Source organism: Thunnus maccoyii, chromosome 13 (assembly GCF_910596095.1).
Source record: "Thunnus maccoyii chromosome 13, fThuMac1.1, whole genome shotgun sequence".
NCBI lineage: Eukaryota > Metazoa > Chordata > Actinopteri > Scombriformes > Scombridae > Thunnus > Thunnus maccoyii.
The window spans coordinates 26,621,312-26,645,163 of record NC_056545.1 but is presented as its reverse complement, the minus strand read 5'-3'; the positions used below and the strand labels follow the sequence as shown (position 1 = coordinate 26,645,163).

General features: G+C 41.5%; 1 protein-coding gene across 1 annotated transcript in view; it reads right to left on the bottom strand.

The window, feature by feature from the left end:
- The window catches only part of med13a (mediator complex subunit 13a), a 78,494-nt gene extending 58,461 nt beyond the window's left edge, over nt 1–20,033 (bottom strand). The window contains exons 1-2 of the mRNA XM_042431098.1: nt 19,398–20,033; nt 10,203–10,437 (exon numbers count right to left, since the gene is read on the bottom strand). Coding sequence (XP_042287032.1) covers nt 10,203–10,437; nt 19,398–19,463 — 301 coding nt within the window. The 5' untranslated portion in view covers nt 19,464–20,033. The remainder of the gene's footprint in view (nt 1–10,202; nt 10,438–19,397) is intronic.
- Nucleotides 20,034–23,852: the final 3,819 nt, after the last annotated feature.

Here is a 23,852-nt window from a genome sequence, read left to right as displayed (position 1 = left end):
CCCCAAGTGTGCCTTCTCTGCCTGAGCACTGACGAAATAAATGCCGAGTGCAACCCACCCTGCGTGTCAGCTTGACATGCATCAGGGAGGAACAAGCCAGCCCAGCAGCAAGTTAATCAAAATGTATTGAATTATTAAGTGAACTTATAGCTTGCTGTTGTAACGCAAAGGTAGGTAAAGATATTTTAAATTCACACGATTCCAAGGCTACAAAAATCGGAAATGACACTGATTTCCCTCCTAGCACAAGAGAGACACAATGGGCCCTGTGCCAACCTCTCAGGTTTGAAAAGCTTGTTTAAGGTTATGCTGAGAGCTTTTATCCTTTTCCTGAGTTTAAACAGATTTGCAGCTATGTTGCATAGGTGCAATTATAAACAGCTGCGGGAAAAATATAGAAAAAAGGAGTGTCAATTGTAACTTTGAGAGGAAAGAATGTATCTCCAATTCCATGAAATTCACAGCTCTACAAGACACAGCACGTTCAGCTAGCCTTTAAAACATTATATCCAACCAAAAGTAAAACAACCTCAGGCTAGCTGCCAAGTAAAGGGGGCTACATGCCCAATGAATTTGAGAGCAACAAACTAATTCATCAGGTACACACACACACATCTCGAGGGATAAGATCAGGAACACAGAAAAGCAGGGCAAAGGCAGGAAAAAGGAAGGAAAACTGTAATTTCCCATTAAAAATTAACAGCAACTGCAGAATAAAAATAAATCAACAACAGTAAAAAGCCATTTAACTCTCTAGAAAAAGTGGATGTGATAAAGCATGCACGGGATCGAGAGCGTTTTTCACCAAGTCTGCTTTGAGTGATTTAGCAGCTGGTTTGACCATCCTGAGAGACATGGCAGGCAAGAGGGCAAAAAGTCAACGAGAAAAGAAAGCCAGCCCACTGAGGCACTGACAGCAGATTAAGAGAAAGGACAGAGAGGGGGGGGGAGCAAAATAGGATTTAGGCCAAACTCTAATGCTGAAGAGACAGATCAGTGTGAGTGATAATATTTCAAAGACGGGGGAAAATGAGGAGAGCAGCACGGCTCAAATCTGTGGCAATAGAGACCTCAAACCAGCATGTATTTTGCAGTACTTCAGCCTTTGTTGATGAGTCTTCTGTAAAACTAGCAGCAACCTCCCTACACCTACTTTTACATCAACCGCCATGGCGATCCCATCTGCTTTCCTCCGCCAAGACCACATCTGCCCCATACCTCCTCCTCTCTGTCGCCTGTTCCTCCTCAGTCTCTCCCTCTAGCGCCGAGCAGCTCTAAAACAGGCGTCTGGTTTACATCAAGTGTTCCTAACGACCTCATGTTCATCATGCAATGCCTGCTGCAACACCCCAGACGCGGACAAAAACAAAGTGTTGCAGTTGTAATCTACCGTTGGTTCCCGATGTAAACAATGTGGCACTCACTCATAATGCAACTTTAAAAAAAAAAAAAAAAAGAAAACAAAACCAAACATCAGGGCAGGGGTGACACCGCTCCGTGACTTCGCTATGCAATTTGAATCGGAGGAGTCCCCAAGTGAGACAAAGGCAAGAACAGAGGTATCAGCTCTCATTAGTCCACTTAAAAAAAAAAACTCCAACATCTAACCCGCAGCACCTTATGAGGCCCCCCAAAAGATATAATCATCATTTGTAACAGAGAGCTGTTTGACGCTTGATCCGTGTACAGAGATGATCTTTTCTCCACCACAGAGAGGTCACGGTCGAGCAGAAAAATAACTAAATACATCATAGAACAAATCCTCAGTTTTACCATTTTATCATACAGTCTTATTTAGAAGTGAAAATGTACACCGTGTTAACATTACCCATAATTGTCAGAGCTACCTCCTGGGTTAATTTCAGCCTACTGATCTTGCTTGTTTTTGTGCGCACATGCAGTTCTAAAGTGTAGGAGGTGATTATAATGAACATTTTACCCAAGGCTGTTAAAAAAAAAAAGAAGAAGAATTTTCTATAAACATCTGTGACTCAAAATTCCTGCTTGTTGACAGCTCTGTGTTGTGCATATGTTCTGGGAGGGTGGGGCATGGTGTGCGGCGGTCAGTGCACAGGGCGAAAGATGAGTGGCCTCATTGAGACAAAGATTTATGAGCTCAGCTGATGGCTGGGACACTTTCATGTCTCTGCCTCCTGTGTAGCAGGCCCAGATGAGCTGACCTTTATAAGAGCTCTTAAGCTGGTGTACAGCAGCTCTGTTAAGAATACTCACATCTACCTCTAGCAAGAAAACACCTTTTGACACAAAAGTGCACAACGCCTTTTGCTATAATATTTAAAAAAAAAGGCATGTGGGTGTTTCTAGGATCCATATGAACGAACAAGAATGTTAAGGAATTTAGTAAAAGCTGGGAACATTTTTTAGAGGTGGTCCCCCCCCCGCCCCACACCCAGTTGCTCATCTGTGTATAAGCAATTAGAGCAGCAGTCGGTCATTAAACAGCAAGATTAATGCCTTGTGATCGACTGTGCTCAGGGGGATTCTACCAAGCCTGGCCAGAAGGTTTTCTCCTCTCCTCCACTTCCTCCTCCTCCTCCTCCTCTTCCTCCTTATCTGCAAGGAAAGAGAGAGAGGGAACCAGCGGTGCTCTGTAAAGTCTCCATTACTAATTAATGAATATTTCTTGAGCAGAGAGGGAAAAGAGAGATAGATAGAGAGAGGAAAGAGAGAGCGCGCAAGAGAGAGAGAGAGACTGCACCCATGGGCCAGAGTTGCATGCATGGCCGAGTCCCTGCGCTTGTGCCAGCCAATGGAGATCCATCAGAGAGAGCGAGAGAGCGAGCTGGAGCAGGAGGGAAAAGAGGAAAGCGGAGGGTGGTTCACAGGCAGGAGATTAGCCCTGGAAAATTGATCCCCAAGCACAAAAGCCATCGGCCTCCTCCACTTTTTCCTCCTAGGAGCTGGTCTGGGTTTATCTATTCATCATTTTTTGTGTTGCACACTGAGGTTTAGAACCATCTTTGAAGGCGAAAGCAGAGAGAGCACCACAAATCCTAAGCCAAGGTTAACCAAGTGTATCACTGACTAATCATCTTTGATACACATCCACGGCTTTTCTGTGACCACAGCCAGGTGAGACAAGTTAGTCGTCTGAACAAAACTTCACCAAAACTGGTTCTTTTCAGGGTTATGTGGGAGTCATAAATTAGTATCAAAAACGGTAATATGTGAATATACCATTTGCTGTGATCAATTAAAGACCAAATACAGCTTTTACAATATTATTAGTCAGTATTAGGTCTTAATCATTGCCAGGACTTTCATGAATTAGACTCTTCATTCTCCACGTTAAAGCTGCTGGACACCATTTATCCATGTTTACAGCAAAAGTGTGGAGATTTCCAAATTCTGTTTGACTTTCACGGGCTATCCAAGTTAATAACATTTGGACAAATTCTAAAGAGTGAGTGGCATTTCTCCTTTCTGAGTCCTTGCCTGGGGCTTCCGCTGGGCTACCGTGCACAGGGGTCTTGCATCATTGTGGGACTGAATCTGTATCACAGTCATTTCTGTGTGTCATCGCTCCTGTCACTATTCAACAGGGCAAAATATGCCGTACAATCTTTAAAATAGGATTGCAAGTGTGGAGTCAGACAACAATATAACAGAGGGTTTGACATTTTGCTGTGAAGATATGGCTCCAGAATAGATAAATATGATCCTACATTATCATTTTGTCAAGATCACAGTTATAAAGATTAAGGCTTAAAAACCTCAGGCAAGTTTCTCAACAGAGGCAACTTGGAAAAAAACGGATATTAGTACTGAAATCAGAAAACCAGACAAATAAGCAGCAACATCAATCAATGAGTCCAACACATCAGCATGCCAAGTAATCAATAAATTAACTTCCTGAGCAATTCAGAAGAGTAGTCGTCAACGACTGCACAGTACTTTAAACTAGGGATGGCCTAATAACAAAGTAACACCTACGTTGTTATTACAGATAGACCATAGGATTAGCATGCTAAGCTAACAGTCCAGCTGTGTGACTTTATATCTGTGCCATGAAGTCTTTCAGAGCACACAAACACTGCAAACACACATGTCACTTGCCCAGCATGGTGCTGTTAAACCGAAGACACCACAGCTACACTTTATTTGTATACAGTCTATGGGCTGCACACAGGATGGCACAGCTATGCTAATGACGCTAGCCATGCTAACTACCTGTTAGCCACCATGCAGGTTGGTAAAAATGGATGCGTCGCATCTCTTTGCATCTGCGGGTTGGTGCTCCTGTCAGTGTCGGAGCCTCCATGTGAGACGCTTTGGTCAGTAAATGTGTGTTTTTAAAACTTATTTCAGGGCAGCGCTCACCCACAGTCCTGCAACGTACCAAAATTAGGCACCAATTGAACTAACGTGAATAACGTGAAGTAACGAGTTCTGTACCCAACCCTAGTACGCAAATTAATCTATAGACCGACATGCATAACTGGTCAAAAACATTCTTGTAGGTTGACCGTTGACATCCCTACTTTAAACCAATTCAGGTGTCAAACACACTTGGCAGCAGTTACATTTATCATAGTTTCATTTTAGACTGCTGTATCGGATATTAGAAAGCAGAAATAGTGTTATGATTATATGGAGAGCTGGAAACTACAGGCTTGCTGATGATCAATGCAAGCTTGTGCTAGAAAACATGTAAAATGTTAATGCCAATTAGTCAGTTTGACCAATGCAGTATTTTTTTCACCTGTGGAAAAAAATGGCCATCAACAACATCCTTCTTTGTTTTAAGTTTTAGTTTGTTTTACACAAAATCAACAGCAGATAAAATTTTTGTCAGGGTACTTAAATGGTAGGTGAACCTTTATACACTCAATGCGTAGATAACAAAAATCCAATATATCTAATTTCAGCAGATGTTTTGGTATTTGAATGCTGTGGAAATATGTTCTCAACAAACATCTGTATTCTGCAAGCAGTGCTTCAAATAGAGAATCTCTCACAGACATGAGGGTAGTTCAATAATTTTGAAGCTCCACAGAAAGCAGGGGTAAAAAAAAAAAAAAAAAAAAATAGGATGACCTGTAAAAAAGTACAACTCTCAGTCTACACAGCCCTCACAGACTACTGAAATATGCCCTTTGGAACTGGATATTTTTGCCCTGAGGTGCAAAGCAGGGTTGTTTTTATTTCACCCTTGATAATAGATACAGGGGAGATTGGTCAAACAAGAACAAAAAAAAAAAATCCTAAAAACTTGGCAAAGCTAGAAAAATTCCAAGAATTTCTGCATACCAGAGAAAAACAACAACTGTCAGAAAATCAGCGTGAAAACAAGCTCACAGAGTGCTGCTAAATGGAGCTTTTCTTCCCTCAATCACTGCATGGATCCCAAACAATGCGCTCATCATCAACTGGTGGAGGTGGAGGAGAGGAACATTTTATACGCAATCCTCTTGTTCCCTCCCCCACCACTTCTCCTTCACTCGTTCTCTAGAGATCTGACCCAACACCCAGTAATGAATGGATGTCTGCGCGCTCCAGGGACCTCGGTGGAGATTGCTCGCTTGATAACCTGCTCTGGACAGCAGATGACCGTCTCTCCTTTTTAACCTTCCCCTCAACAACTCATAATCAATGGGCCGTGCTGCTCATAAACAGGAATATGCAGGAATAGAAGTTCCATATTCTTACAACACCTAAATTAAATGTATTCATCAAATCAGACGATTCTAAAAAAAAATAAAAAATCTCCTATATTTGTGTTCTTTGAGCTTTTCTTAATCAGAAAGGTCAAGAATGACGGCAACGTGGAGAGCCCCCCGCTCTACAATCACACACAACTGAGGGATCAGTGAGCCAGGGAAGACCCAAGAGAGAAACGTGGTGCCAGGCTGTCAGCAGTGCAAGCCCCGGTGGGACTTTGCAGCGCAGTGAAACGACGCTATAGAGGGTGGGAAAAGGGATCAGGGCAAACTAGTAAGAACTTAGGAGAAATGTACCACGGAACAATTACTCTCACAGACAGACATCCATTCCTAATTTCTATGCAAAAAAAGATCAGTGGGTCTTTGAGGGGAGGAAAAAGCCATTTATCTTTCGCTTCGGATGCCCCTGGTCAGGAGACTCCACGGGCTTTTGAGGGGAGAGGACGATGGAGGGAGCGCGTATTTGCATAAGAATACACGCCTATACTCAACCACTGGGCGGGGGGAAGCAAGCCGTTTAATTCAGCAATGGCATTGGCTTGTTGGGAATAATTTCTGTGCATGGCCGGGGGAAGATTAGAATTAGTTTTCTGGTTGTGTTAGTAGGAGCAAGGCGGGTTTGTCCAACAGTGTAGAGAAGGGGTTCGGTGGTTTGTTACCCTTACATTCCCTCAATGGTGATTAAGTGTTAGACGTTAAAAGATCCCTCAAGTTTTCCGCCCTTCACTACTCTCGTCTCTCTGGCTCACTCCTTCTCCCCTCATCTCCCTGGAGAGAAGGGATTACTGGCACACTGGTATACAGAAATGGCACTTGCTCAAAATTAAAAGACTTTCACAGACCGCTAATCTAATGAGGGTGGAAGGGGGTGGTGGTGTTGGGGGGGAATGAGTGAGCGCCATTTCAGCTTGGCGAAATGAAAGGAGAAGAGCGGATTTTCATGTTTACCACCAACATTGCACTAAAGACTAAAGAGAAACTGAAAACACAAAAAGAAAAGAAAGCTTTTTTTAATTCCCAAGACTACAACCAATGGCAAAAAAAAAAAATCCACTGAACTAGTGGCAAGTATGAGTGTGGCGGTTAAAAGGTGACAACACTTGTGACATTCCAGTTGAGCGCACGAGTTGGGCTGGTCCTGGTCCTGGCAAGGCTGGCTGGTATTTGTCGCTTTTCACCTCCACAGTCAAAGTACCCAAGAGAGTCAACAAACACTCTCCTGTCAGTCATCACCATACTTCTCCGACTACACACGCAAACACTCAGTTAGTGCCAGAGCAGTGATCCTCAATCCAGACAACTGATGATTTGCTATTCTATCAGCATTCACATGACATCCCACTTTTTCCCCAATTAGACGGTCAAATCGAAAACCAGATGGATTCCGGGGCCTTAGAAAAAGTCCACTGCCTTAAAGGGCTCTAGAAGAGGCTACTAGCATCTAACCCCTGGTGGAACACACAGGTTCACAGATACAGGTCAAGCCATCTGGACAGAGGTCCTGACATTCCTCCATTCCTGTCTCAGCTGTGTTATCAGGTCTCAGGACACACCATCCTGAGCAGACAGATCAGCAGCTGCGGATCGGAGGATGGGGAAAGGAGGAGGAGGAGGAGAGACAGAAACACTGACTTAAGACCCATCTAGAGACGCTGCTCTGCTTCATTTCACTGACAGAGCCCCACAGCAGCTACAGGAGGGGGAACGGCTCAAGAAGGAGGAAGAATACATCTTACACTAGAGAGAAGGGAGCAGCAGCTTCCCAAACAGGAAACATGGATTACGACACCGCCCATCTGGGAACCATTCACACCGAGACACAGTTGAGTCAGGGTGCAAAAACACTTGAGGAGAGAGGAGAGTGGGGAATGTGAACAATACCATGCTCAGGATGAAAGCCTTTATGACTGTCCACGTCAAAATCATTCCCACGAGGAATAGATGCGCTGCACTATAGTTTTATTAAATATTCAAAGAACACCGCATCTCATGTCCTGCAAAAACATGATTCATCACTTTGTTTTAAAATACCTGGAAGGAAAATCTGGAGCAGATTTTCTGGTCAATATTCAATTATCTAATTTCTATCTCCTGAAACACAAAAAGTTAATCTGCCCAAAGCCAGTGTGAGAACATAGCAGTGACTTTAACAATTTCCAAATATAGATTCTCCATACCACCCCCTCCTACTTGAAATGTAGCACACTCCATTAGAGGGCCTGAGCCAGACGCTTCAGGTTATTACCAGGACCCGTTAGGCCTGAATGAGCTGCCCATCGTAGCCTTCAGCTCCCATTTTGAGTCCACTTCAGGCACAATGTCCCATAATGAAGGAGGGTCACAGACGGGCTGTGCTTGGCTCAGACTCCAAAGTTCAATCTACATGGCAGAGAGCATGAATAAAGATGGCCTTTCCCATCTTTCACCGCTAATGTTACTGTTACTGAAGAGGGAAAAGAAGAAAGGGGGGAGGGGGTGCATTTGCCTCGTTTCCACATGGCTGCACCTGCATGCTGCGATTCTCGCTCACGTTATGATGGGACTGAGCTCAGTTTCCTATAGCTTCTTCCTTTTTTTGTTCATGCTCTGCAGAATAGCCACATGTATCTTTAGGTTTCTTGTTCTACTCTGACAGAGCAAAATGCAAGGTTCCGTTTCATCTGCTGTAGGGCAGCGGCCACTTAAGATACGATCGCCCTCTTTTTCAAACACACATGCTGAAATGAGACAGCATGATGCCCAGCTTCTCCAGGGAGAGGGAGCTGCCCTACAGGTGTTGGCACTACAGCCTGGCTGGCTAGCTTATCAGTCAGAGGAGGGTTAGGGGGGGCATTAGGGAGGTATCAGATTACACAGATTTTTAACACTTCCCTGAGGCTCTCACTTACAGGGTATCTCCCCTGTTCCTACCTGACAATCAAGCAGTGAAATCAGTATCATTTTTCATTGTACATCCAATAACGTATCTTGACAGGGTGATCTATGCTCAAGTGCTTCTTTTACAAAAGCTGTGAGCCCTCTACACTTCCCGTTATCTTTTACAGCCATCACTCTTTTAGCTATGTAACCTTGAGTGAATACAACAAAAGGTGCACTGGTAGGGAGGGTGAATTTTATATTCAAATTATTTTCCTTGCCAGAGCAGTGACTCAGAGAGTAAGCAGTCCTCTCTTTTAAATTGTTTGGCTGAGAGTGACACTAAAATGAGAACAGCTGGTCCACCTTACAAGTCAATCCACCTTAAGTGAGCCTGGTCAGGTTAGGCTCAACCATTGTCCCTAACTTTGGGGCTAACCCCTTCACTTTTCCAGCAGTAAGGGAAACAAGAGATGAGACTTTTCTTGGACTTGCGAAGCTGCAGCATTTATTAACTGACACACTGTTGCCTGTACTTTACATTTACTGCCAGATTGACAGCTTATTGCTAACCTTTTCTTCTGCTCCACTCGCATTCCCTGTCACTTTTCTGCTGCTCACTCAACCACACACTAGCTACAAATACACACATTACGCATTGCCCTACTCCTTCAAGCAGCTACACTACTCTTATGTTAGTACCTTTCATGTAGATGTCCTTTGAAGAATGAGAAGAGGGAGGATTCTGGGATTTGATGCACTAGTTGATGACTCAAAACATTTCCAGGATAACATAGGTTGTTATCGTGTTCGCACAGTGTGCAAGTGAGAATCATTAGAAGTCCATTGATATTAATGCACATGTGAAATTTTAGCAGAATCGCTGATAATTCTGCAACAGTGCAACACCACTGCAGTATTGTAGGGAAACACTGAAGAGTACTCCACCGATTTATTATTGCACTCCTATAACATTGTTAGAATCACAGTTTAAAAACAAAGAATCAAAAACACTGCAGCGGAAGCAGACATATCATATTTTTCATTCCATTCACTTCTTCCTTTCAAAACCTGGCGCGTACATTACCCACAATATAATTCGACCCCTGACAGTTTAGTTGGAGATTAGGGTTTGTTATGCTAGTAGCAGCTAATGTAGCCTCAAGCTGCTATCCTCTGGCAACAGAAGTCTGGTAAGCTCACTTCACTCACTCAACACACCCAGATATTTCTTCATTTTCAAACTTGCAGCCCCAACCGATCAACATCACTTTTGGCACTTCATCAGATTTCTCACAGCTCCCCCTGGAGCCAAAAAAGTCTTTTTCCAACTTTTTTCACATATACAGTAGCATTCCTACAGACCTAAAAACAGACTTTGTGCGTGAAATCTGTGGTATTCCCCTTTAATTACCATGTCGCAGCAGGGTAAATGAACTGCTCTTAAACTATGAGAGCCACCTCTGTGTCTTAGAGCACTCTTCCTGTTCCTTTGACCTCAATCACTGAATCCCTACAAGCACCCTGGGTGATGTTCTGTAGCTGACCTCTGACCTCCATGTAGTGATGAAGCAGCATAAAGAGGATGTACCTACACAGTTTGATATAACTTTTTTTTTTTCCAAATTACATGCCCTTATGTGTATGCCAAGCGGCCCTTACCTGCAAGCTCATGGTGGATGAGATCGGCAAAGTTGGGGTCGTCCCCCCACCAGAAGAGCCAAAGCTCCCTCCGGCCCTGCCGCTGACTGCGTCGCCATACACTTAGCACGTCTGCCTTCAGGCAGCGGCTGAAGCTGCATAGGATGGGGTCCTCCTCTGTCACCGGGAAGAGGATGGGTGCAGAGGTGGGACCTTGCCACACAAACCTCTTCCATTTGATCCCTGTCAAGTCAGCCTGCAAAGCAAGGGAGGGGGAGAGAAAGAGAGTGTTAGTGTGCGGAGTCGTCGCTTCAGGATCCACTCAGCACCTCGGAGTAAACATGTGCTGAGCAGAGTGTAGAGAGTAGGTATTAATCCTCTTTTATGGGGCAGTTCACCCACCCAACTACTTCTGACAACAAGACACCTAGGCTGCCAAAATGAGGGGGGGATAACAAGAAAAAGGGAAGAGACTGAAAGATACACAGATGATGACAAGACAATTGTGTGTTGACACAAAAGAGAAATTGCCTCTAAAAAATTGGGACATTTGTTTGTTTCCGCAAAGACTCTGTACTTACACAGTATGCTCCAGGTGCTTTCAATATCACCATGAACAACATGTTCGAAACACAAATAGGAAAAAAACTAATGCTGGTAAACGTGGTCTCACCACCTTAATCCTCATTATTGGTGAGTGCTGGGGGGGTGCTTTGCCTTTCTATAAACGATGTCTGGCTTTTATAGAGAGAACAAAACACATAGGAAAAAGCCTCATAGGCAGTAAATCACTGGCAGGGTTATTAAGTGTTAAAGCAGGAACATTACGCTCCACTGCTAGCTAGCGCTGCTGCTTATCACCCAAGTGCCGACAGACTACCCATGTCTACCTAAACACATGCACACATACACACACTAACTACCACAAAACACACACACACACACGATGCCTCAGGCGTGCATTCCTATTTCCGCTGGCAATCTCGGTCCTCTATCTATCCTTGTAGACATTTCAACTAATCTGTGCGAACACGGACTGTTCATTTTCATGCCGTTTAAGTCCTATTCCGTTCAGGCTGAGTTGGCAAGCTGTCCCTCTGTATATTCAACCAATTAATCCATTACAATTCAGGGGATATCTTAACTCAAGTGCAGAGGCGCTGAGCCTGAACAAGTGATTACCCGTGGTTGTGGCGAAGCGGTGGTCTTTCGCCTGGCTAGGGATAAGCTGGGAGATTTGTGGTGTTAGTTGTGATGGTGGGGGTGGGGGTGGGGTGGGGGTTATGGGCTGTCAAAACAGAGCATTGTGTGGCGTCAGCTGGAGCACAGCTAGATCACAACAAGTTAGCAAGCAATAAGACAGTGAGAAAATGATTAATGACCTGAGGTTAAAAATAATTCTGACTATATTAATGATTCCTGTACATGTCCAGGTAATACACCATAGCAACATACAGTCTAGACTCTTATTCCATAATTATACACAGTATACATCATCAACTAACAGAGAGCATGTGTTTAATTTGTTCTCCACCACTAATTCAAGGGGGAAAAAAAGTGTCTGGCAAGCATACAAAAGCCCAAGGTTGCATTATAGTCTCATTATAACTAAACACAGTGGTTGTCGGGGTGCATGATGAAAACATCATGATCTCTGATGAACAATCTGGCTCCTGAGGAATTGAAAAGCTGCTACACATGCTGAGGACAAGCACCGAGATGCAAACAGCAGAGCTGGGTTTGTGTGTAACAACTGAGCCGCAGCAGTTAGGGTGCTCCTTCCTGCTGGAGTGTGAGAAGCACTACATTACACCTGCATCTTGCTAGGAAACATCTGTGCACACAATGCAAAGGCAGGGTGGAGACAACGGTTAACTGTGAAACCAGATCGTAAGCAGTACAGATAGGCAATTAGCAAGTAAACCCCCCCCCCCATTCCCCACCCCCCATCATCTCACTGGCCACACAATACTATCGGGCCAGTCCCCAATGGTATTGAGTGTTAGGCGCTCATTGTATAAAACGGTTTTGTTCATAAGTGCCCCACAGATTTTATTAGAGCCTTCCCCCCCTCACAGATATTGGTTTCACACTTGTAGACGTGATTATGTGCTGCACACAGACAGTCAGGCATCAAGCCGGTGAGAGGGCAGTGATATCTGACTCACCTTGGTTTGAATTGCATGACTCTTATTCAAATGTGTTTTGGTAACTTTTGCCCTTTTGTAGCCCTTTTTTAAAATTCTTTAAACACTTTCTTGGTTATGGCCTCCAAAAAAAACTATTATATATTTTTTTAAATTAATCATAATTATTTGTATTAAGTTAATTAATAATAATTAAGATATTAAGTTTACAAGACTATCCTCCTTTGCTTGCTTTGTCTCTGATATCCCTTATGAAATCATTTTATGTTTTAAGGTAGCTCTTAAGCCTTAAAAGAGATAAAAGAGATAAAAAAGAGAAAATGAGCCTTAAAACCTACCTAACTGCACCCAACGACCACTTAATAGAAGAGAGATATACAGTACCAGTCAAAAGTTTGGACACACTTTCTCAATGTATACAAACGTGACTGATACTGTACATTACCATGGCTCTTACAGGTTAGATCTGATACAGTAATGAACAAAGTGGATGCAGTTGCAGCTTGACATTTTGTTATTGTCAAGGCAGAGTGGATTTAGATAAACATTAAGTCATATTACATGCTACAAGGCCTCTCTACCTACAAGAACAGGAGCATGTAGGGCAATGAAAACTGCTCTCAATCCAACCTCCAACCAAATAAAACTTGGGTACAGCTATCACATAGTTGCGATCTGTGCTGAAACAAATAAATTGTTCATTAACTGTCTATTGAATGAAAACAAACTTATGGTAACTTGGATTATCAATGAATTATTACATTATATAACAAGTAACAGTTTTTAAAAGAGTAACACATAGGGATGGGAATCAAGAACCAGTTCCAGTCGAGAACCGGTTCCTAATTGTCCAAACCATCGGAATCATATGTCTCCGAGCTTATCAGTTCCTCTTATCGATGTCCAGACATGTGATGTTGACGGAACAAAAAAGGTGGAACTCGACTGCGAGGGCAGTGCAGCCTCTGGACTGTCTACAGCACACACATGCTAGAGTTATCTTTGCCTATCTTGTAATTCATCTTCAAAAAAGGCAGCGGTTCCAAGCGTTTTTTGATTTAATGGAGTAAATAATTACCTTTGTGAGATGAACGTGAAGTACACTGTGAACTTTCTACATGGTCACTCAGAGACTAACATTAACGGAGAGGAGCAGCGAACAGCAGTAACAAACAAGACTAGCTGACCAACACACACGCTGCAGCATTTAACAACTTAAACCAACTCTGAGGTGAGAAAAAGAAAATAAGAAGAAAATAACTTGGTGCTCAGTCTGTTTCACCTCAAAAGCCACGTGTCTGCTCAGCATCTTGTAAAACCAAGGCTTTCCACAGAACTAACGGCGCAGCAGAGAGGCTGCTCTCCACTGCTGGAGACGTGGCGTTAATAACACAGCGGAGCACTCCTCCCTCTCATTTTGTTATTCTCATACAGACAGAAGACCGTAAGATGCTTTCAAATTAATTATTTCATTAATTAATGCAGTTAACTTTTGGTTGTGGACCATTTATTTTCTCTAGTTAGTCTAGTTTCATATATTCATCAGCATGCAAGCTTATTGATAAACAGTGTAGATCATAAAGCAGTTGTGTTGACAGTGAAACTCTGTGTAAGCCTACTTTTTCCCCCCCCACACAGAAAATTGATCAGGAATTGGTAAGGGAATCGATAAAGAATCGGACTGATAAGCAGAATCGATAATGGCACTGGTATCAATAAAATCTTAACAATTCCCATCCCTCGTAACACAGAGTCGTGAAGCATTCTTCAAAATCAAGCGAACAAGCGACTCCATGCAGCACTACATGTGGTCATGAGAAGGTTAAATAGTTTAATTAGCAGTCAGCTTGGTATCAGGCGACCTCTGAAATGGCACACAGAGAAAACACTGACATGCTTGTTGTTACTATCTACAGTTACTGCAGTACAACTACACACGCGGGGCAAATTGAACCAACTGACCACATCCTGTGGGCACTGAAAGTTGTGAAAGTCTCCTTCCTGAGATTTAGCCACCATAGTAGCAGTCACAGCTAAAATAACTGATTATTTCTGCTGATGTGCTGTTAATGCGTCAATGAAATACAACAGCCTACAAGAGCAGAGGGCTTGACTCTTCATCTTACACTACACTTCTATTCATCACTGCTTTTGCAACAATTTCTGTCAGTATTGAGATGTATGTATATATGTTGCAGTTTCTCTGCCAAGAAGGCTATTGAATACATTATGAATCTTGCCTTTAGAATACATGGCACAAAAAAAATCCTTCACTACAGCAATTATGCTATAAGGGAACAAGTATAACTAAATGCTGTGCGTTACTGTCAACAAGCAATTATCCTCAGTAATAGCCTGCTTAGAATGTATTATGTTTAGTACTTTAAGTCTCTATCTGACACCTCCATCCTCAATATCTATACACCATCATTAACACTTGCTACATTATCAAACTGTCACAACCACCTCAATTCAATAAATCATCAGTGCAGATGCATAACACAGAACACTACTTCAAAGATAAATTTGAATGACTAATGTTCACAGAGCTCCTCTATCTTAACTGTGCAGGGGCCTCAGATGAAATCACAACATCTTCAAAGTTTAGGATACATCTACTGTATATATAAAATGTGAGAATATTAGGAAATCTATTCAATATTTTAAAAAATGTAATGTTGACCATCTGAGTTGAAAATTGTTTGCAATTTCAGCTGTGGTTCAATATCTGCTCACTGACATTCAGAGCGCTCTTTTATCTTCTGCACTGGGACGCTAGAGAACACAAAGCCAGCAAATTTTACATCAAGTTATTTCACTTCCAGTGAGCTGCTGAGCTCAACACTGTGAAGATGGAGAGACAAGGTGAACTCAAACTGGACCCCACTTGAAACTTTGAACAGTTTTTAAGTGAATACACTGACTTTTAGGGGTTTTATCCAATATACTGTATGACTACAGGACTGGAGAGAAAAATGAGGAAGCGAAGACCTTGAGTAGCTCTGAAGCTAGATGTTTAGTTCAGAGTAATGATACACATCTAAACCTGCTGAACTTATTCATGAGAATTAGACAAAAGCGTCAGAAGTCAGCAGAATCTGCTTCATTTACACAGAAAATAAGCATTTCCACTGCTGATTCATGATGGACGGAACTAATTATTAAGACTGAACATTTCTTTACATAAGTTAGGACTCTGCAAGCCATAAAGTAAAAACAAATATCACAGTTGAAATACCAGGAGTTTATCTTACAGATAAGTGTCGTAACATAATGTATCTTGTACGACTTCATAACAATAAAAAAAAACATCATTCACACCTTTTAATACGTTTTCATAGGTCCACTACGGACAACAACCTCTCTAGTTGCACAGTAGTCTGTTTTATTTAGGGATTAAGCATCAAATTGCATTTGCAATTGCATTAAAATATTAAGTTACAACATTAAATTGCAGAAACCTGAAGTCACCCTGCTTATAGTTTGCACAAAATATAAGGAATTGTGTATTAAAACAAACTGTGAGCTCCAGATAAAAATATTAACTGCTGTCTTTACATATTTCTGAGCTTCAAGATGCAGAGCTGGACAGCCCCTCTGTCGAGGACTAGACACGTCAGTACTCCACTCCTCATCAACAATAATATCCAAGAGGCAGACTGCTCTATCAAGGATAAATGTGCCTTCTGCAGTTGTTCTGTCTGTCCTTTCAAAATAAATTAGTGGCAGCCTGTGTGCAAAAACAGAGCGTGCCAAAGATATATGTTCATTTCCTTCCAACGTGTGGTACACATGCAGGAGCCTGCATCAAACACTTCATGCATGGCAGGGGTGTGCCATAGCGTATCGTTCACAATGATATCCGTATAATTTTAACATGATAGAAAAAATTAATATCATCATAATGGCAATATTCCGATTTGTTGATGTAATGACGTCATATCGTTACACACAGCAACAACAAGCATGACTCAAAGCAAAAGTTACATTGCTACCAGCTCCATGGTAGAGGTAGAGGAGTTAGTTCCATAAAGAGGAACGACTTTAGTAGTGTGGAAGTGGTTTGGTTACGAAAGATCAGATGCACAAAAAACCACAGTAATATATAAGAAGTGCAAGAAGACGGTAACAACAAACTTATTTCACCACCTCAAGCAGAAGCACTTGACTGAATATGAGGAGAGCCAAAAGTCCAGCAAGGAGTATTTCATCATATTGTCAAGAATATCTTTATCGCAGAAATACCCTGAAATATTGTGATTTTATTTAAGGGCCATATCGCCAACCCCTAGTGCACGGCTTTGGAATCTACATAGCTTTCCCCCTGTCTGAGTAAATGCTCAGGTATGTGAGCGACTGCTTATAAAATGTCACAGCAGGGCAAGCAATGTGGGTCATGAGAAGTTTTATCTTTCATATGGCAAAGCCAAAAATCACACGGCTGCATTAGGAGGGAATCTAAGGCCAAAGCCACTGGATAGAGGCAGGAAGTTTTCCTGAAGTGATGCGTACTTGGGATTTTGCCAGCTGCTCACCTTCCCTCTGGCCACTTAGGGTTCTGGGTCTCAGTAGGGAACACAGTGTTCAAACAGCTGCCTTCCTGCCTTTCAAGATATGAGACAAGCAACAGGTGAAGCTGCTCAAATCATGTCGCAGATGCTCCTCTTCTACCAAGGCTCTGTCTCTTTTTCTGTCTGTCACCTCTCTCTCTCTCCCCCTCGTTTAACGCTGTCATGGAGCAAACATGAAACTAACAAGTGTGTGTTTGCATTTGGTCAAGGAGAATGCATTCTATCAGTTTCACTGGAGCTACTTTATACACAGCACTTGTCACTTGAACGTATGCCACGTTCAATGCCATCCACAAACAGAATATTTTTGTAGTGCTTTCTGTAAAAGATTAGAGCCTGCGCTAACACTGAAATGCATGGCAGCTCAAACTGCAAATGTCATAAAAAGACAGCTACAAAACATGCATAATAAGACATGAGCTCATAAACTGAACTTACACTCCAAGTTAACTCCAAGAAGGCCACTTTTTAAAACAAAAAAAAAAAAAGCATGCAACAAGTAGTATCAAAGTCCATGTTGAACTATCCAGTGAAAAACTATGGGGGAAAAAAAAGAACCACAATGTGTTCGCATTCTTTCACCATAAAACCACAAAGTGGAGTCTGTTCAGCGAGTGAGTCATAACAGCAGTGGTGTTATGCTTAGTCTCAGTGTGCAGGAAAATGTCAGCCAGACAGGCACAGCACCACATCTACCAGCCTCTACCTCGCCTGTCCACTGTAGCCAACGCTGCCTTCAAGTGCCGCCGTAAACATTGTAATTACGAGTTCAGCACACACAATCGACCCAGCAGAGTAGTATTGAGAGAGTGGGGATTTTCTGCAATGAAATATTACCTTCAGAGAGCAGACAGCTTGGAAGCTGTGTCAATTTGTGGTAAAAGCAGTGTAGTATTTCACTATATTGTTACTATACCAGATTCAATGTAAACATTACTAGTGATGCATTTCTACTCTCACTCCTCATTTAACTTTTGATAATATTTTGTGCATACATGCGTTAACAATTCAACCTACTGTCGATGCATTTTGTGGTCTTTTACTTCTGTCACTGTGCCACAAAGTGCTTCTGTGTCATTTAATCTGTAACAAAAATCTATCTTTTCTAAAGGTTACATTATAGGACTTGGCAAATCACATCTGTTACTTCCGATAGTGGAAGCAGGATGTAAACAGGAGCACATGAAGGTAGCATTACACTCCTCCGCTAACCTGCAAGTGAAACTGTAGTTAAGCCTGCTGACAAGCCAATTAACTGCAACAACAAACACATTCAGATCATGTTCTTGATTATCAGGCCAGAGGAGGAACCGTACGCTCAAGCAACACCTTTACTTTTACTGTAGTGGCTTGAACTGTGCACTACACAGTGGAGGCTCACTGCACTATTTACCTCACAAGGGATTTAAAGAAGACCTGTTAACTCCATGTGTGTAAGAGTGCAACCACAACTATTTAGCGAACTGGCCACAACTGACAACATGATACGATGAAAAAGATATTCAGGGACAGAGAAACACATCATAAACCTCACCCAAACTCCCTGAGTAGCTTATAGTAGAAGAAAGAGTAGTTGAGATATGTAGCTACCTAGATGTTTGTAATGCCCAGGAATGCATGCCAGAGATTATATAATCAGCCCGGGGCCTGTGCCCTAGTTGGTGTGAATACTAGAAAATGAAGTCCATGGAGATTTAGCCACGGACAAACAAGATAATGACACATTACATAAATAATTAACGTTTGCAAACAAATACTGCTACCACAAACTTGTCACATACTAGTTGCAAAAAGGAGCTTTCTAGTCACAACATAAGGGGCGTGCTTTCACCGACAAGCTGTGCAAGTTTGGCATTGACATTTGTTCCTGCAGGAGTTGTCAAGTGTTGAACACAAACCGTATTTAACAGCAAATGCACCACGGTTTCCCAGTCTCAGCGACATAACTTAATGCTGCAAACTTAAGTGCATGTTGTGTGTGATTTACGGGTCACCACTTGATAAAAACATAGTGGAAATGTGCCGAGAAGGAAATGGCAAGTTAGTAACAACAAAAGGTGTTGAGGCGAAAGGGAGAAAGTGCAACAACAACAACAACTTACTCATTGGGGAAACAAGTCGTGCTTCTGGCAGTAAAATGCACAACATTTATTTCCGTGCTAACTGGCAGTATGTTGCTGTGTCTGCCCTGTGAAATGTAGTAAATGAAGCTTTACAAGCGAGTAGCTTTCAGCTAGAGTGTTTGGTTCGCTAACAGGGGGAAATGGTAATGTGGTAGAAAGAAAATTATAACAGACAGACCCTTACATTTAAGTGTTTAAAAAGAACATACTGTAACGTTAGAGAGCTGGGATATCTTGAAATGAAATGATGTCAGCTCGACAGGGCCGTAAGCCTCGCTAAGCTACTATCAACTGATGCCTCTGTGGCTAACGTTAGCTTAGCCCCTGTTCAGCTAGTTAAAAATGGCTGCTTTCCTTTAGTTTTAAATCTCTTACCAGACAGAATAGATTGGAGTGGCAATCCTCCAAACTGGCCCCGTTTGGTACAAAACAAGAATTCATCCTTCTTCACTGCGAGGTCCAACTCTCCATCATTTTACTTCCCGGGAAATAAAGAACAAATTTGCGGAGTTGTGTTTTCTAAGATGTGCAGGCTTAATCAGCGAGAGATATTTTTTGTAGCTAACATTTGGCTGGAGGATAGTTAATTCAACAACCTTCCCGATTGCAGTCCCCCCCCCACCCCCCCCGCCGGAGCTAAAAGCGGATAAAAGAGACTTGTGTGGTCTTTTATGTCGACATCTCAAAAGCACACAGTCCAAACTAATTAAAGGAAGCGGAAAATGTTCATAAAACAAAAAGAAAAGGAGAGCAAAGAAGCAACTCTCCCCCTCCCCCTTAGCCCTAAAACGGTCTCTGCTTAAAAAAAATAAAAACGTCCTGTCTTACTCCTCCATCGCAAAATTCAGTCTAAAAACGAAACACATCCTGTGAAAACCTCTCGAAATCTGCCATCGGCCTATATTTTAACGATTATTTCGATCATTTTTTTCAGCCTCGGTTCCTGTTGGTTTCCATTTGAATTCATGGATTCCTTTCTTTAATGGCGGCCACAGGGACAACTCTGCCTTCCACAGCCTATTGGCTCATTCGTGGTCAAAGCTTTGTCAAGTTCCCTGAAGACAGACAAACAGACATCAGAGAGCTCGCGACACTTCCGGCAAAGCAAAAGTAGAGAATTATTGTCTTTATAGCTATGAGTTCCGCTATGAACATAGATTTTTAAAAAAACTATCCTTATCATTTATATATAATTAGTGAATAATACATTAGCGTTTTTTCCTGGTGCTTTTGAGTTATAAAAAGATTCTGCAGCATGTTAGCATTAATGACTGTTTTATTTTGAAAGTCACTGCGACAGGTTGTGGATTTTAGTATAGCTAACTTGATATTGTCGTGGTCATGAGGGCTGTAATAACACAAGACTGATAGGTATTGCCGCTAGGCCAGCGCAAGTGGCGCTACTGAGCAACAGATTTTGTTACTAATGATCAAACCCTATAAACTTGCTCACTTACACAGTGCACCACCTAGCGCATGTCATGTTGCACTTGCAATTGAAATGTGCAACCGAGATGCATTGATGCTCCCTTTGTTTTGTTTTATTTCAATCAAATACCATATATTCATTTTGACCCCAATTTAACCGACTGTGGTAAGATGAATAAAATCTAAAATGTATAAGCAATAAAGCAAATGCGTATTATTGAATAAAATATAAGAAACTATTACATCAAGAGGACATTTAAAGAATATCAACATAAATAAATAAATATGTCTTTGTTGACACATTTACAGAATAAAGGAGGATGTGGCAATAAGTACAATGCAGGCAAGTACAGTCAAAGGTAAATACAATAAAAGAGCAAGGTAATAAACTATACAAATACAAAGTTCAAATGTCTTACCACAACAAGCAACAGTTTAATAATGGCATAGCTCAAAACACATGATCATTTATTGCTTTGTGTAAAGCTTCTGTATGACTGAAACACACACATTTATCCACATCTTTATTTAGATATTATGTAAGATGAGGAAAAACAAATACAAGTCAGAATAACATCATAATAGATGGTATAACATTGATGTGATTACACCTTATCCATATTATTATTGTAACTATTATGCACAACAGAAATCAATCCAACTTAATTGGTTGCTTTTTATCAGCTGAGTGATTCATCAGCTTTATTTGATTTTTCTTCTTGTCACAACCTGAGAGCAGATTATACAAACAACATGTTGCTCAGGGACACTTTAGCAGGGTGGATAGTTGTCGTCACAGTGGATTGGATCAAGCCTTCTGGTTGATGACAGCCTCTCTGCATATCACATGACCTTGTTGCCCCTGACAGAGTTCAGGAGAAAATCTGACACTTAAGAGAAAAATATGGGCTTATTTATGAGGCAAGTAGGTTTGCATTTGTGCAGCACTAATGCAGTGCATGGACCAGTGTAAGTGTTTGACGTGCCTTCACTTTGGAGGATATAAATTACGTTCTATAAGTCTTCAACAGTATTAACAACAGTAAGAGTGTCGTCTTTGAAGTTTGATACGGGATCGTGGTTAAAAAAGTTTATTTATAGAATGTCCTCAGAAAATAACTTAACATTACCTTCAAGATATTATCTGCATTTTATTGCTTTTGCAGGTTTTAGCTGCAGCGAGCATTTCATTCAAAATAATATTGTACATCATTGAAGTCCATGATTTTTGCAGAGCACAGCCGTATATTTAATTTTTCCAAAATATGGCAAAACATTGCACAACTGAGAGCTGCAGCTCTGATCTCATACAACCAGCATCCAAGCTGGTGTTCAGCCAAACCAAAGGGCTTCAATTACAGCTGCAAATTGTAAGAGAAATAAAGCAAACAAAATCAGTTTTTTTCCCTGTTCTTTCGGCTTGTATGCACTGTAGTCTGCATTAAGCTTTAGGCTAACTCATTTAAGTAGGCTTCTCTGTCCAGTTGAATTTGTGTTACCATTATGTAGACTGTATAGTACTGTGTTTTCCTCTGTGGGCTGTGCATGCAAATAATTCTTACAGTCAGTGCAATTGGAGCTGACATTTATAAATCATTTCAACAACAATTCATCAAAAACTAATACTGTGGATAAAGATCATTACAAATTACTTTATATTGTACATGCAACATTGTGGTGCAACATTGTCAGCCACTGTCATATAAAATAAGCAATTCCTCAGAATAGTTAAGCCTATTTTCCTATCTCTCTCTTTTTTTGGTTCAAATATTCTGTTTTTTGCAGTCAATACTTCAAGCAACCCAGGAATTTAAACTAAATTCAGCCAACAGAACTTTTCTTTTCATTTTTACCCCAAGGCGTACTCCCAGTCTGAATATTACTTCCTCTATTTCCAAGTGTGAGTGCTGTAGGTTTATTAAATATTACTAATGAGTTTTTAGCAAGTCCTTGTCCTATCATTGTGCAATGCCTCCTAATTATAATACAATATAAGCTGTCTTTAGTCATGGTGGTTTATTTTTAGAAATGAATGGCAACTGGTTGGCCAGCCAGCCCATAATTTCTTCTGTTATCCTGTGATTCAATATTGAGTAATTACGCTCTCTTAATGCGCAACTTTATTCAGTATTTCTTACATTAATCCCATTGCTTTTGCCATGTGATCCAAGCATTACACCATGTCTCTGTTATTCTTAACTGTTATTTTATGAAGTTATTGCTGCCTTGTAGTTTCTGAAAATACACTGCAAATATCTGGTTGTGTGCCCATAAATAACAGCCCACAATCATAGAATCATAGGTCACATTTCCTGTTTGCAGTTACTGAAAGTGAAAGTTGAGAAAACCAGGCCATAAAGGTGGTGATGACAGCAGGTCCAGAGGTCAGAAAGCAGTTGATTGCTCCTGAAACTGATAGAGTCATGAAGGTGTGGTAGCTGGAAGAGTGATAATACTGTACCAAACAGCGACATGTGAGGAGGTCAGTTCGTTCCAAGTATTCATTGGGAAGACATTTCACCAACATGACCTTGCAGAAGATGAAAACTGTGTGGACACTTGAAGCAGGTCTTAAACAATTTCTTCCATTGCCAACACACAGTGTTTATTCATTCAGTAACTTGCACAAAGACACGCTGTTGACATCAGACAGAAGCTACTGGCCCTTTCAAATGTCCCAGTATTGCTACTGTTTGTGTCTAATTAAACTAAAATACTTGCTTGCTGTTTAGACTGCTCCCAAGCCAAATAAGTGTTTTTCCCTCACATGAAAAAACACAGGAAATATTCCAGATCTAAATGATATGATCTGGCTTAGATATGTTAATTATGCAAGCACTTTAAACCAATTACCAATACCAGGAGTTTTGCGCTTGTTTTGTACAGTCTACGACATCAGCTTTGTGTCTTTATTCTGATCTTTTAGGATTGAGCAGCTTTCTTAACCTTAAATCTCCCCATAGGAATGAGTGATAATCTCGCATTCAGTGCTTCCCACGCTTTATCATCACTCTCCTTGATATGAAAAACAATTGTGGCGTGATACCATCTGTATAAGATTGTTTAACAGAAAAAACATCTAATAGCGCAGCCGATGAGCACAGTTGTCATAGCAGAGTAACTAATGTGGATACAGATTGCTATCATATCTGGTGATGGTTTTCTCTCACTTATCTCCAGCACCCTCTTATCTTAGTCCCACAGAGACATTCTGTCATATATATTCTATCCCAGCAGCGTTCGAGAATATTGGGGAAATGGAAGCGTAAGATAGTTTGGAGTTGGCCAACTGCTCTTCTGACATTTGATTTGATGTGCTCTGTGGTCCCTGCCATTCTGCCATACAGTGGGAGCATTTGTCAGAGGGCACTGTCTCACTGTTGTGTGACTAAATCCTGGAGA